This window comes from Bufo gargarizans, chromosome 2, assembly GCF_014858855.1.
Source record: "Bufo gargarizans isolate SCDJY-AF-19 chromosome 2, ASM1485885v1, whole genome shotgun sequence".
NCBI classification, from domain to species: domain Eukaryota; kingdom Metazoa; phylum Chordata; class Amphibia; order Anura; family Bufonidae; genus Bufo; species Bufo gargarizans.
Genome location: NC_058081.1, coordinates 536,606,916 through 536,623,446, shown reverse-complemented (window position 1 = coordinate 536,623,446; position 16,531 = coordinate 536,606,916). Strand labels below are relative to the sequence as shown.

General features: G+C 46.6%; 1 protein-coding gene across 1 annotated transcript in view; it reads right to left on the bottom strand.

Moving 5' to 3' along the window:
- The window catches only part of LOC122926631 (brain-specific angiogenesis inhibitor 1-associated protein 2-like), a 135,786-nt gene that overhangs the window by 35,990 nt on the left and 83,265 nt on the right, over window positions 1-16,531 (bottom strand). Inside the window, exons 7-9 of the mRNA XM_044278065.1 lie at window positions 8,528-8,680; window positions 5,880-6,089; window positions 2,243-2,480 (exon numbers count right to left, since the gene is read on the bottom strand). Of these exons, the coding sequence (XP_044134000.1) occupies window positions 2,243-2,480; window positions 5,880-6,089; window positions 8,528-8,680 (601 nt within the window). The remainder of the gene's footprint in view (window positions 1-2,242; window positions 2,481-5,879; window positions 6,090-8,527; window positions 8,681-16,531) is intronic.

The window sequence follows — 16,531 nt, the reverse complement described above, 5'->3', positions numbered from 1 at the left end:
GCCACTGGATTCTAGCATATGTTAGTGGTTACCGTGAATTAAAAAAAACTCCACTAAGTTTCAGGCTACAATCTAAGTGTAAATCATTCTCAGACCCCTGATATCCAGTTTGCAACCTGCTCCTAGTTTAAGGCTTTTCTCATGTATATGTGTCCCTCCCAGTAATACATGCTGATCTGTGTGTCCAGGATGCTGCTATCTTCCCCCTGCAAACTGCCTTGTGTGTTCTTTCCTCCCTATCTACAGCCCATGTGAGCTGTCCTCCTTGGCTCATGCCCCCCCCCCCCCACTTCCCCAATGTGTATCTGTTATGTAAACCTCCTGTTCTATCTATAACACTAAGAAAATGGAGGAGGAGAAAAAAGGGAGCCATCAGAAGCAGGACGGATTTATGTTAGATTCAGAAACTGCAGCAACCTTTTACAGAATCAAAATGGTTGGAATTTTTTAATTAAAGGGGTTGGCTCATTATGGACAGTGGGGGCATATCGCTGGGATGGGTCCCCGCACCTATATCAAGAACGGAGCCCTGCAAGTGAAGGAGGGCGCACTGCGCATGCGCAGCCGTCCTCCATTTATTTTCTATGGGGCCGGTGAAAATAGCCGAGCGTCGGCCCCATAAAAATGAATGGGAGCGGGGGGCCACGCATGCGCGGTATGCTCCCCTTCACTTCTATGGGGAGCTGGCTTGGTAGTGACCAGACCAAAGTTCTCCAGTTCTCGATATAGCTGCCGATCCCAGCGGCCCCGCTGGGACCCGCACCTATAAGACAATGGGGGCATATCCTAGTGATATGCCCCCATTGTCTATGATGAAACGAACCCCTTTAAGTCTATCTGGAAAGTTGTGGATTTTGCATTTAGGAAGCAAATAAACAATAAAAAAAATAGGTAACGGTTTCCATAGCCTTAAAAGCACCTGAGCTCTGATGCAAAAGCCAGGAACAGAGCCCACAATTACTATGTACCTTTTATAATGCTGGTGTCATCTAAAGAGGCAGAAGGGCATTTGGTACCCAGGTGTGACTACTATATCTGCACCCCTATAACTACGCCCATAGTTCAGGCTATATACAAAAAGAATAGCCAACTATGATTTTCAATGCAAGGGGATCCAGCAGAAAAACATACACCTACAAAAACTTTTACAGTGGGAGTCCATGGCAGATGTATAAAAGCATATGATAAAAAAGTGGCATATATTGGAGTTATATGTTCAGCATATCTCCCCTACATGCACCACAAATGTATGTTTGCCCTGTTGTATGCTTGTGGATGTGAACTCTCACTGTTTTACATGCTTTTGCTAACTGTACTGAAAAACAACTATAACCATGTACAATGTTCTAATGCTCTGTATGTCAAACATCTTTTTACCAGCAATCACCTGGAAAGATTAGTATAGGAGTCCACACTCTGAAAACCTCTTGAGCTAATGTTGATGTGAAAAAACCAAAAAATATTCTTAGGGTATGGCCCGATGAGGTGGCTGACCGCATGCAAGCGATCCACACCCGCCTGCCGCAGCCAACGGCCCCATTACTTTATTGCAAAATCATGTCTTTGAAGACCCTCCATTGGCTACCTGTGAAGGATCGGATCAAATTCAAGACCCTCTGCCTCACCCATAAATGTATACAAGGGAAAGCACCCCAATACCTCTGCAAAAAAATAAAATAAAAATGAAGCACTACACCCCAGGTCGCCCCCTCCGGTCAGCTAAATCAAAAGGCGAACGAAGGTTCGCAGTCCAAGGACCCTGGCTATGGAACACTCTACCTGCGGAGATCCGCTCAGAAGAAAACCATCTAGCCTTCAGGAAGAAGCTCAAGACCCACCTCTTCTGAAAGCACAGGCGGTCAAGGGCTGCAAAACCGCCTTGAGGCGATTTAGTTCGCAATTGTAGCGCTATATAAGTTATTCATTCATTCATGTGGCCATTGGCTGCTGCAGGTGGACCTGAATTGGCCACCTGCATCCAGCCGCACCATCAGTCCATACTCTTATAATATCCTAGAAATGTCACAAATGCTTCACCATCTCTGGATATGGCTGCTGGAACCACATCCAAATGGCACTGCTTGTAGTAAGTATACCCTATATCTCAACACACACATCCATCATTGGTAAATGAGATGCTCACTGTGCTAGATAATAATGAAGGAGGTATCATAGGCAGTGAGTCATTACATATAGTTGTCCTGTGCTGGTGATTCCATAGGATAATAAATAAGATGCTCACCTAACGTTGCCAGTCTGTTCTCAGAGGCTGGCTTGCGTGGTATTGGTAGAGTACATGAATACAATTCATTGGCTTTAGGGGTTGGAGGCGTAACTGAAGTTGGTGTTGATGGATGTGGTGGAATCACTTGATTGGATGGTATTGGATCTAAATGAATAGGGTTTCCTATGTCCCGGGGTCCTTTTGCTCGATGGCTCTCTCCATTAGGTATGGGAAGAACCTCTTGTACAGACATCCGCTATAAATGCAAGATCACAAATATTTTCTTGAGCAATCTAATATACTGATAATATTTCAAAGATCAGTCTTATCATGACAACTGCTGTCTTTACACTTGAATGGGGCCACCCTCCAGTTACACAGCAGGTGCCTGGGAGCGCCGCTGTGCAGGGGCAAGTGCTGTGCCCCTTTGATTCTCAGAGTTGGTGGGGTCCCAGAGGTCACAAATTGAAGGCAAAGAGTGATCCATTGCCATCACTCTATGAGATGAATAAACCTTTATGTCTTGTAACTTTGAATTTCAAAGAGGCAACTTTCCAGGCAACAAGGATGAGGCTTGTGATCTAATAACACAGAAAGTCTAATATATCTAATATATATATACAGTAGATATACAGTACAGACCATATACAGTACAGACACAACTTCTCATTCAAAGAGTTTTATTTATTTTCATGACTATGAAAATTGTAGATTCACACTGAAGGCATCAAAACTATGAATTAACACATGTGGAATTATATACATAACAAAAAAGTGTGAAACAACTGAAAATATGTCATATTCTAGGTTCTTCAAAGTAGCCACCTTTTGCTTTGATTACTGCTTTGCACACTCTTGGCATTCTCTTGATGAGCTTCAAGAGGTAGTCACCTGAAATGGTCTTCCAACAGTCTTGAAGGAGTTCCCAGAGATGCTTACCACTTGTTGGCCCTTTTGCCTTCACTCTGCGGTCCAGCCCACCCCAAACCATCTCGATTGGGTTCAGGTCTGGTGACTGTGGAGGCCAGGTCATCTGGCGCAGCACCCCATCACTCTCCTTCATGGTCAAATAGCCCTTACACAGCCTGGAGGTGTGTTTGGGGTCATTGTCCTGTTGAAAAATAAATGATGGTCCAACTAAACGCAAACCGGATGGAATAGCATGCCACTGCAAGATGCTGTGGTAGCCATGCTGGTTCAGTATGCCTTCAATTTTGAATAAATACCCAACAGTGTCACCAGCAAAGCACCCCCACACCATCACACCTCCTCCTCCATGCTTCACGGTGGGAACCAGGCATGTAGAGTCCATCTGTTCACCTTTTCTGCGTCGCACAAAGACACGGTGGTTGGAACCAAAGATCTCAAATTTGGACTCATCAGACCAAAGCACAGATTTCCACTGGTCTAATGTCCATTCCTTGTGTTCTTTAGCCCAAACAAGTCTCTTCTGCTTGTTGCCTGTCATTAGCAGTGGTTTCCTAGCAGATATTCTACCATGAAGGCCTGATTCACACAGTCTCCTCTTAACAGTTGTTCTAGAGATGTGTCTGCTGCTAGAACTATGTGTGGCATTTAGCTGGTCTCTAATCTGAGCTGCTGTTAACCTGCGATTTCTGAGGCTGGTGACTCGGATTAACTTATCCTCCGCAGCAGAGGTGACTCTTGGTCTTCCTTTCCTGGGGCGGTCCGCATGTGAGCCAGTTTCTTTGTAGTGCTTGATGGTTTTTGTGATTGCACTTGGGGACACTTTCAAAGTTTTCCCAATTTTTCGGACTGACTGACCTTCAAGTAATGATGGCCACTCGTTTTTCTTTACTTAGCTGCTTTTTTCTTGCCATAATACAAATTCTAACAGTCTTTTCAGTAGGACTATCAGCTGTGTATCCACCTGACTTCTCCACAACACAACTGATGGTCCCAACCCCATTTATAAGGCAAGAAATCCCACTTATTAAACCTGACAGGGCACACCTATAAAGTGGAAAACCATTTCAGTTGACTACCTCTTGAAGCTCATCAAGAGAATGTCAAGAGTGTGCAAAGCAGTAATCAAAGCAAAAGGTGGCTACTTTGAAGAACCTAGAATATGACATATTTTCAGTTGTTTCACACTTTTTTGTTATGTATATAATTCCACATGTGTTAATTCATAGTTTTGATGCCTTCAGTGTGAATCTACAATTTTCATAGTCATGAAAATAAAGAAAACTCTTTGAATGCAAAGGTGTGTCCAAACTTTTGGTCTGTACTGTATATATATATATATATATATATATATATATATATATTGTATATATAATTATTTGTAATCTACCATTACATACATTACAACATTGCGAGCCATAAGACTCATCGGTGCAGTTCCTTACAAGCAATTTTCTAGACAATAAGAATTACTACTATCAGTGGAGTATATACAATAAAGGCAGAACATGCGACTACACAGTTGAGTCACATTATTATGACCACCAGCTAATATCCAGAGTAACTGCCCTGTGCAGTATGGACAGCAGCTATACGGACTGGGAGTGACTCAATAAAGTACTGGTAGGTCGTCACAGGTATCTGGGGCCATGCTGACTGCAGTGCATCCCACAGCTGCTGAGGGGTGTAAGGGGGAGGATCCATTGAAAAAACATGCCGATCAAGGTGGTCCTACAGATGCTCAATTGGGTTAAAGTCTGGGGAATTATGGGGCCAGGGTGGTACTTGGAAGTCTTGTTCATGTTCAAACAATGTCATCCATTTCTAGCAGTGTGACATGTCAGTCTTGTTGGACAGAAAGATGGGTTAATACCCAAATCAGTTAAAAGTGTCTTCCAAATGGATGACACCATAACAGCAATGAGAGATGTGTGCAGACAGCCTATCACACACCTTATATATCCACCAAGCCAGTCCACGACACGTGACTTTCCTCATTAGCTACGCAGTGCCGACATCCAAAGTAGGAAGTGGTCATAATAATCGAACTATCTCGACTGTGTACTGTGAGAACCATGGTTTGAGGGGACAAGGCATTAAACAGAAGAATATGATCTACCCCTATAACATATATTAGGACCCTTTGCTATAGGTTGTACATATGGCTCGTCCTTCTCTGCATAACATATTTATCCAATTAAACACTAATGACTGCCATACACATTCAAGAGCTGTCACCCAAATGATCATTTGGTTGACAACTAAATCTTCCGACTTCTTCATACATGTTTGGTTTGTTCAAATGTGTATGGGCATTTAAGGAGTAGAAAGGAGACAGCGGCTGCCAGACACCTCTGGCTGTATCTCATCTCCCAGAAGAACAAAAGGAGGGGGTGAAAATATTCACTTTTCCCGATCCTTCTCTACCTTCACAAGATCGGGGAGTTGTCGGAAGCTCCACACAAACATTAGACTCCCATCCAAACCCACAAGTCCGACAATTCAGTATTCTGTATGGAGGCCTTATGAATTGGCCAAAATAATATAATACATGCCTGATGTTTTGTTTCTATATCATGTCCAAATGTCCAGTGCACACAATAATTTATCATGCTGTGCCCTCTTCCTATTACTTCTACCACACTTACAGAACATGTAGGTCGAATTAAACTGGTTTTCAAGGGTCAAATGATCCAGTTATGCATAATACAGTTTGGAAGACACTTACATGATTCATAGACAGTCCTCCCCCTAGAAGGGGCGCAAGTTCGGGAGGAACATCTAGTGGTTTTGTGCTTGGCACTGGATCTGAGATGACGGGCTCACTGGATGCATTAGCAGTTTGTTTCACAAGCATCAGCGCACGCTCTGGAAGTTTAGTGGGCTGAGTACACGTCTGTTGCCATGACGGGAGCTTGGCACTTAACAACTCCTTCACCTTTTAAAACATCAAGGACATGAATCACCTATCACAGCTCATACATTAGAATGTGAATAGTCAGCATTTTGTGGAGGAAGGAAAATGAGCGGTTCAGTGTCTTCCTGTGTAATGTAATTAGTCTTGTCCTCTTCTGTTACATTCTTAAAAAAGTTACCTATCTTGTGGAAATAAAGTAGAATAATTATGAAAATTAAGGTCATGTTTACATCACGTTAATGGCCTCCACTTAGCATGTACACAGGAAAAGCTCCCAACATACATGTTAAGTGTGTTTAAAGGGTCCTATTAACCCATCAAAGACCAAAAGAATGTTATTTGTTTGGGATGGTATACATCAGTATAGTACAAAAAATATATTGAATAGTGTAGTAGACTAAACCATTCCATACATAGGCCTCTGATAAAGGAAGGGTAGTAGATAATAGAACATACGGCGCTGGGCAGATTAATATATAGATTTGTAGTAAAAGATTCTATAAAGTTCATTTATTTAAATCCTGTCTCTTTCTATACTTAGGAGTCCAGTGGGCGGTCCTATCAAGTGATTGACAGTTTTCCTTGTATACGTATACATGTAAAGATGGCTGTCAGTCACTGATAGAACCTCCCACTGGACTCCTAAACATAAAAAGTGGAAAGATTTAAATGCGGAATAAAATACAAGTTAACCCTCATTCACACGTCAGTGTTCAGTCAGTTATTTCCATCATTGATTGTGAGCTAAAACCAGGTGCGGCTCTAAACACAGAACATGTGCAGATCTTTCCCTTATACCTTATGTCTGTGGAGGCTCCAATCCACGTTTTGGCTCCCAATCACTGACCAAAACACTGACATGTTAATGAGGCTTAATACTATCCGTCAGTTATCTCTACCAACTCCCTCTCAGCTCCCCCCATACACATACACGTTTAGTTCGGCCAAATGTGTCTGTGTATTCAATGGGGAGAAGGAAAAAAGCCACTGACAGACACTTCTGGCGATAGTTTATCCTCAGAGAGAATAAAAGGATCGGGGAAAAATATCCATTTCGCCTGATCATTTGTCAGGGTAGTTTTGTGACCTCCCCACACACATTAGGCTAATTTCACACTGGCGTTTTGGTTTCCATTTGTGGGATCCGTTCAGGGCTCTCACAAGTGGTGCAAAACGGATCAGTTTTGCCCTAATGCATTCTGAATGGAAAAGGATCCGCTCAGAATGCATCAGTTTGCCTCCGTTCAGTCTCCATTTCACTTTGGAGGCCGACACCAAAACGCTGTTTGCAGCGTTTTGGTGTCTGTCTGATGAAACTGAGCCAAATGGGTCCGTTCTGACACACAATGTAAGTCAATGGGGATGGATCTGTTTTCTGTGACACAATATGGCACAATAGAAAATGGATCCGTCCTCCATTGACTTTCAATGGTGTTCAAGACGGATTTGTCTTGGCTATGTTAAAGGGGTCATCCAAGTTATATTTATTGATGACCTATCCTCAGGATAGGTCATCAATATCAGATCGGTAGAGGTCCGACACCCGGCACCCCCGCCCATCAGCTGTTTGAAGAGGAGGCACGTGCCGTGCCAGCGCTGCCTCCTCTTCACTGTTTACCTTCTCACCGTTGCATCTGCAGTGGTGAGCAGGTGTAATTACACCCAAGCTGTCCCATTCATTTCAATGGTACGGTTAGGTGTAAACATAACTTGGACAACCCCTTTAAAGATATTACAAACTGAACCGTTCTGAACATATGCAGATTGATTGTATTATCTGAACGGATCCATCTGTGCAGATCCATGACGGATCCGCACCAAACGTGAGTGTGAAAGTAGCCTTAGGCTAGGTCTACACAACGACATTTGTCGCGCAACATTTTGTTGCACTAATGTCGCGCAACAATTTTTATAGTAGCAGTCTATGGTGTCGCACTGCAACATGCAACATGCTGCGACTGCGATGCAACAGTCGCAGAAAATCCATTCGAGATGGATTTTTCTGCGACTGTTGCGTCGCAGTCGCAGCATGTCGCATGTTGCAGTGCGACACCATAGACTGCAGTTATAAAAATTGCGCGCGACAAATGTCGTCGTGTAGACCTAGCCTTAGACTGTCGGCCAAACCCACTATTATCGGTGGGTTCAGCTAACAATACGCTAATGTGTATTTTTTAAGAGCCATTATGTATCTGGCTGAATTAGCGACAACTCCATTCCAAGAGAGTTCCAAAGAGTGGAATGCATCCTCACCGTTCCAGAAGCAATGTTATGTTAAAGAGGACCTATCAGTTCTCCATACTTGTTAATAAATGTACACCCGCTAGTACAGTAAATTCTGGAGCACCCTGTTTGTTGTTTCTTTGTTAAATGTGGTGTGAACATGGCCTTCACCAGTTTGTTTGATGTTTGTTACAGTTCATTGGGATGGCGAGTGGTAGACAAATATCTTTTAATACCTTGCTGTGGTAGGCACTGAAGTGCTTGGATACAGCACACTGACGGTCCACCAGAAAAGAGTATCTTCTCCGTTCTTCTGTGAGCGCTGACTTATACCCTTCTGCCACAAACTGGTCCAACTCACACTGTTTGGTGCTCATGATCTCAACATACTGGAAAACATTTATACAAAGTACTTAGATAATCAGTTCCGTTTGTCATATACCTTTCTAAACAATGCACACAGGACTACCCTCCGGTGGAAATCAACTGCAGTTTGCTTCTGCTCCTACATGCAGTTGGAGACACTAATGAAAACTGGTCTTCATCTGACACAGCTTTTTCTTGGAAAATGTTGCTGGACTGGTATTTTCTTATATAGGGATACATTTCATTTTTAAAGCGGTTATCTGCTTTCTTTTCAGAAACAGCACCACCCTGGTACATGGGCTGTGTCTGGTATTGCAACCCTATTCGATTGATTAAAATTAATTTTAATGTTTTTATCTTTGTTTTTACAGATGCACATGCAATGTTACATGAATAGCATCAAAACATGTTTTGTAGTGAGGCTCAGTGTAAGTGAATGGTTACCGAGGTCGGGCTTGTGTCAGGACTATATAAACACATTCCCGGCCATCTGACCACTGCAGAGATATCAGAGGAGCTTTGTTTAGATTCACTGATCAGGGCATTTTTAAGGGGTCTGCCAGACATTCCATGTTACTGACATAAAATAAATCCTCCTCTTCTGTCACATGAAGGCATTTTGCCCTGTTCTGGTCACAATCACAGAGCTGATAAACCCTCATTAAGGTTGTTTTAAAACATAGGTGTTTAGTGGCGTTTTTCTGCACGCTTGCTCTTTTTTGCATCTCTTTGCCATGATTTTTACAATAATAACTTCAGATCCAGCTAAATATCTATGGGAAATATGAAACATGGAACACACATTTTTTTGTTACTGGTGTTTTTATTGGATAAGTGATGTTTTTTTGTCTTTTTGCAATTTATTTTTTTCAAAATGTTGCGGCTCTAGGCCTTTTTATTTCCAGCAATTTTTACATCTCTTTTACTATAGGGGAAAAAAGCCAGAAAAAAATGCAGTTTACAAAGCCATTCAGAAAAAGAAACACCACTTAAAAGGCAACAAAAACCACACCAAATAAACAACTGCTGTAAAAGAAATGAATGAGTATATTCTAACTTGTTAGTAGTAAAAAAAACTGTGCCAAATTCATGTGTATAAGGACCCTAATAGCTTGATAAGGTGCAGATCTCAGCTATAATTTGTACCATTTTATGTCCTTAAGGCCTAGTTCACACAATCGTTTTTTTTGCGAGTGTACGGGCAGTTTTTTTGTGTTCCGTATACGGTCCGTATACGGAACCATTCATTTCAATGGTTCCGCAAAAAAAACGGAATGTACTCCGTATGCATTCCGTAATTCCGATTTTCCGTTCAAAGATAGAACATGTCCTATTATTGCCCGCAAATCACATTCGGTGGCTCCATTCAAGTCAATGGGTCCTCAAAAAAACGGAACACATACGGAAATGCATCCGTATGTCTTCCGTATCCGTTCCGTTTTTTCTGAACCATCTATTGAAAATTTTATGCCCAGCCCAATTTTTTCTATGTAATTACTGTATATGCCATACGGAAAAACGGAACGGCAAAACAGATCAGAAACGGAAACAAAAAACGGAACAACGGATCCGTGAAAAACGGACCGCGAAACACTGAAAAAGCCATACGGTCGTGTGAACTAGGCCTAAGGCCTCATGCACACGACTGTTGTGTGCATCCGTGTCCGTTGTTTCATTTTCCGTGATTTTCTGCGGACCCATTGACTTTCAATGGGTCCGTTGAAAACTCGGAAAATGCACCGTTTGTCATCCGAGTCTGCGATCCGTGTTTCCTGTCCGTCAAAAAAATATGACCTGTCCTATTTTTTTGAAGGACAACGGTTCGTGGACCCATTCAAGTCAATGGGTTAGTAAAAAATCACGGAGGCACACAAGATTGTCATCCGCGTCCGTCATCCGTGTCCATTTTTTTCCTATCATTTTCAAGGCAAACTTGACTTTGATTTTTTTTTTTCACTTTTCTGGTCTGGTGATCCTCCAAAAATCAAGGAAGACACACGGAAGAAAAAACGGACCCGGATCACGGAACAACAGAAACCCATTTTGCGGACCGTGAAAAAATACGTCGTGTGCATGAGGCAATAATAATACATTTGTGGTCAGGGCGACGGTCCCTGGATGAAGGAGAGCTAGCGCCAACCTCTGGCTGGTGAATGCCGGAAGCCTGTAACGAGGATAGGCCTAAAAGGGGGCCTATCCTAAGGGGAGAGCTAATAAAAAGGGGAAGGGAGGGAGGGGCACCTGGCTGCACGTCCTGTCCCTTGCACTCCTCAGCATAAGTAGCCAGGGGGCGGGGCCTATGCCCCTCCCACAAATACAGGCTGCACGGCAGCCTTAACTACTTGTGGTCAGGGCGACGGTCCCTGGATGATGGAGCTAGCGCCAACCTCTGGCTGGTGAATGCCGGAAGCCTGTAACGAGGATAGGCCTAAAAGGGGCCAAAAAGGAGACACAATCGTACCATAGATACTTTATTATATCATTACAGGGCAAGAGAACAGAAAGCATCATGGATTTCGGATTGGGGATTCGGAACGTACCTAGCGAAACATGATGACCTCCAGCGCCCCATGCACCTGATGACATGAGGGGGTATCTGGTGCCTGGATGCCGCGGAGGCCGCCCCAATACGAAAGGAATGCCCCGATATGCCCTTTGGGTCGTGACCTAACCCGGCCACTAAAGAACGCACATGTGACATGAATTGAGGCGTGGACAACGGCCCTCCATTGAAGGGAAGTAGGGGGCTGTCAGCTGCCGCCGCCGCCTGCAGGGCCACAGATAACTGACGCAGCACCTTGACCGGGCACCAGGCGTTGTGTGAGGGGTAGAAAGACACCAGGGTTGGAGGCCCTGTCTGGGAGGTCTTGGTAGATGGAATGCTCAGCACAAACAGATCGTGGTGCCAGGACAAGTGCTGCTTCTGGAGATGACGGCCGTTGCGGACGGAGGTGGTGAATTCCCCTGGACGAAGGAACCCGTAAAACCCTAGATAAAGGGCGGCCTTGATGATTGTGCTAATTAATGGCCCAAAAGGATCACCATCCAGAGCCAGGGACAATTGCCTAAATAAGGAGCCGGACATGGGTTGCCGGACCACCGGCCTGCTTGCCCCGGCTTTCTAAATTCCCCGAAGCGTGACCTTGATGGCTTGTGATGTAAAGAACAAAATCCGGGCCGGATTGTCCAATGTGAACTGATGTTGCACTCCCGCTAGATACAGGCGGATGGTATTGTGAGCGAGTCCGAGGTTGGCATGGCAATGTGCGATGAAGGCCATGATAAATGACACGTCATCCACATCGCCCTGTGGGTGACTCTCGGCAAATTTCCTAAACAGATTCCAGTACGGTAGTTCCTGATTGTATTCTCAGACAAGCTCCGGTGCAACAGGTCCTTTGCTTTGCTGATCGACGATGTCAGTCCCACACCAGGTCGCTGTAAGCCGGAACGTCCGCCCCTGTTACGTCTGCGAGTGGCATGTTCTGAAAGAAGACATCGATGTTAAACCTGGATAGCGCATCAGCAGCCGTATTCTTGGAACCCTGAATGTGAGAGCACTCGAAGCAAAAGTTGTGTACCATGGACAACCACACCAGCCTACGCATAAGAGACATGATCTTTGGGGATTTGGCTCTGCCATTGCGGACGATGTCGACCAAGTCCTGACTATCGGTAATGAATAGTACCCTTGAGTTTGACCAAACGTGACCCCATACATGAGCTGCTGCCACCACTGGATACATCTCCAACAAGGGAGAAGACCGAAGGGCATGCCCGTCCAGCATAATCTGGGACGGCCAGGCACCGGCTAGCCAGGTGATTGCCAAATATGGCCGCAAAGCCCTTGGATGCAGCCGCATCAGAATAAACCGTGGGAGAGGACGGGTCCCGGGGGGAAATAAATAACCTGACGCCGTTCCATGAGGACATAAACGTGCTCCACATGGACAGGTCTGCCATGGCTTGTTGGTCCAACCGGACGACACTGTCCTGTTCCGGGGCTAATCGTAGGAGCAGCAGGAGCCGAGACACAAAGGTGCGCCCCCGGGGCATGACCCTCATGGCAAAGTTCAGCCGGCCCAGCAATGATTGGAGACTTGATTTGGTCAGGAAGCAGGATTTTGCCGCCTCCTGGATGGCCAACCGGATCTGTTGTAATTTCTCCTCTGGGAGCCTTGCTTCCAACTTCACCGAATCCAGAATGACCCCCAGGAAGGTGATCGTTGAGGAAGGACCGACCGTCTTCCCCGCGGCGACCGGAACCTGCAGCGCCGAAAACAACTCCAGCAGGGAGGATAACCCAGAGGGCTGACAGGAGGGTGATTCCACCAGCAGGAAATCATCCAGGTAGTGGATACACATAGGAGCCTGGCCATGCTCCACCAGGATCCAGTGCAGGGCATGGGCCAGCCGGTCAAACAGCCAAGGGCTGCTTTTTGAGCCAAATGTTAGACGATTGGCAAACTAGTATTTGCCTGCCCATTTGATGCCATAATATTGCCACAGTTGTGGGAGGATCGGGAGAAACTTGAAGGCATCGGCAATATCAGTTTTGGACAACCAGGCCCCCCTGCCTGCTTTGAGGATGAACTGAATGGCCTCATCAATAGAGGAGTATGTCATGCTGAACTCTTCTGATGGTATGAGAGAGTTGATACTAGGGATATGCGAGGAATGAGGAGCCGAGAGATCGTAGATCAGCCTTTTTTTATTTGAGCCTTTTTTAGCCACCACTCCAATCGGGTTGACCCTCCATACTTCAAAGGGGATCGCGTCAAATGGGCCGATGATGAACCCTTTATCCAACTCCAAGGATAATGCCGCTTGCACCGCCTCAGGATCTTGTCTGGCAGAGAGAAGGTTCTCACATTCCCAATTTGAATGTGGCAGGGCCACCAATCCCGTGTGGAACCCTAGAGACAGGCCAGAGATCAAATGATGCACGAACTGCCGGTCGTCATGACCTTCCAGGAGCGCCTCCAGGAGATCCACGTTGACGTCGGTCAGTCATGGCTGCTTGGCAGATTTCTTGGGACAGGTAGACCTGGGATGTGCCCGAAAGCAGACCGTGCACACGTGAAGGGCCCTGCACCCACTGAACATGCAGTGACCAAAGTTGAAATTATTGCATATCTGGCTCTTGCCCAGATATACAATCGGCCTGCCAAATTTGTCCATGAGGGCCGGGCCCCTGGGAACACCCGATGTTCCTGGAAGGGCTCTGTCCGGATGTGCAGATGCCTCGTTGGGGCACCATTCCGTGGCATGAAAAATGGACTGGCATGCGCCACAAGTGGGGGCTCGGAGACCAGCAAAATGCCTGCAGAAAAGCTCCATATCCAGCACAGCCCAATTGGTCATGAACTGGAACTGTGCTAAGGAGGCTGCGGCTTTAGCCGCGAAGGACCGGTGATAATCATAGAACGCCGAGCCCCCATACTTGTGACCCAAATCAGTGACTTGATATAAATAAGCGTCCAGCTCCTCCCTCCTACTCGGCTGCGCCGAGCAGATGACGTCTCGGAACAAGCTGAATGCGAGAACAAACTCTGGTATAGACAACTTGCGGTTCAACCGGGCATCTTTTGACCTCATCACCACTGACACTTCCCCGCAATCAATTGTTCTGTGCTCGCTGGCATCGTGCGATGCTATGAGGATAGATGCCAGGTTGACCTCTTTGCCTGCCAGTATGTCTTTTCTAATATTCTCGGCCACAAAATGACCTGGGACAATGGCCGGCGGGGTAGAGGACATACCTGGGGAACCCGCCAATGGCCATGATACCGCAGTCACGGGTGCCACCGCCTGTGAAGTGGTGGCGGCCCTGGACTCCAGCTCCATGACCCTGTGCTGGATGTCCACTACTGAGGCAGCCAGACTCCCCATAGTGGCATTTAACTGAGCCAGTGATGACTGGATGGTAGGCACTGCCAGCTGCTCACTGGGTGGAACCGGGCTAGATACCAGCAGCCTATAAAGTTCGGCTTTCCTGGCCGAAGCCGGGTGACTGATGCCCCTTCTATTTAATTCTGCCACGAGCTTCGGAATGGTCCAGTTCCTCAAGGATCCATGACCAGCCAGACCGGAAACCACGGACCCGGAGATGGACGAGGCGTCATCGATGTCTGAGGCCTGGGACATGTTGACCGTGTTGTGATAATTCTATGCCCTGGATATCACCTGAGGACAAAACCCTTGTTACTCGTGTGGACACCAGGCGTGCCTAAGACATCCCGGTGGCCCCCCCCCCCTTTTATACCCCTATCAGTAAGACCGCCCCCGGCCTAAGGCCGGCCTGATGGACCAGAATTGATACTCACCTGGTTATAGAATTTGATGAAAATGGTACCGATACCGTACTGGAGGCTCGTACCACTGACCGAGGTGGACGCCTTGTTAACGGGAAGCCGAAGGCACTGAGACCCCCAACGTGCTGCCGTACAAATAAAAACAAATATGAAATCTAAATGCACCGGAATATTACCAACCTGGTTGCGACAGGCTTGTACCGTCTACCCCTGAGGGAAAAACGAAAAAACATGGCCTAAACGGTTTAGGCAAGATGCTGAGGACTGAAGTGCCACCAACCAGGATGATATGCCCCCCCCCCCGGTCGTACTGCTGGGTTGTGCATGCCGCTAAGGGTGGATGTGCGCCAATCTTGGTGAAAAAGACCCTGTGGACGTGCTAGACAGGACACCAGGCCACCGAGGCGGCTGACGCGACATTGCCTGAACGCTTCAGACCGACGTGCAACAAGAGACGAGGCAGACAACCTGGACGTACCAGGCAGGACCACGTGCCACCGGGGTAGCGGACGTAACATTTGACCGACGTTTACAAGCAGACATGCCACAGGAGACAAATATGACAACCTGGACGTTCCAGGCAGGACCACGTGCCACCGGCGTGGCAGACATACTTTGCCTGAACGTTTCAAGCAGACATGTAACAGGAGACGAGTATGGCACTTGGACGTTCCAGGCGGGACCCGCTGTCCCGGAGTGACCAACACAATGACACTTGAACACTTCAAGCGGACGTACCACATGAGATAACAGACACCCTGATCCAGGCAGGACACGGAGTGGAGGATGTACTATTGCCTGAACGCTTCAGGCAGACGTACCACAATAAACAAAGTGACAACCTGGGGTTCCAGGCAGGACCACATGCCACCGGAGTGGCGGACGCAACGATGCCTGAACGCTTCAAGCAGACGAACCACAATAAACAGGCGACCCACAATGAACAAAGTGACAACCTGGAGTTCAGAGCAGGACCACAGGCCACAGAAGAGACAAATGCAACATAGCTTGAACGCTTCAAGCAGACGTACCACACACAGACAAAGTGACAACCTGGACGTTCCAGGGAGAGACCTGAGTCCTGGGGTGGCCCACAGAACAGCGCCTGAACGTTTCAAGCAAACGAGCAACGGGTGTGACAACCTGGACGTGCCAAGGGGAACCACATGCCACTGGTGCAGCGGGCATGACATGGAAGACGTGTGAACGTGCCTGCAGCCAAACCCCCGTGACACATTCCAAACCCGTATGGGACTCCGGACGTGCCACCTACTTGTAAGTAAGGAATCCTGGAATGGTGAGAGACGTCAGATAACCGACCAGAACACAGCCACTGAAATATGATGACGCATTACAACAATGTAACAGGTAAGGCGAAACTCCCCCCCCCCCTTTTTTTTTTTTTTTTGCAGGGCCAGCCAAGCTCCCCTGCTGGAGCCACAGGCCTGTCACCGAACGCAGGCAACTGCTGCTCCAGCACGGGGCAGCTTCAGCAAGCAACAATTCTGTGTGATAACCTAACAACTGACCAATGCATTCATGCTGGAAACCACCGGATCC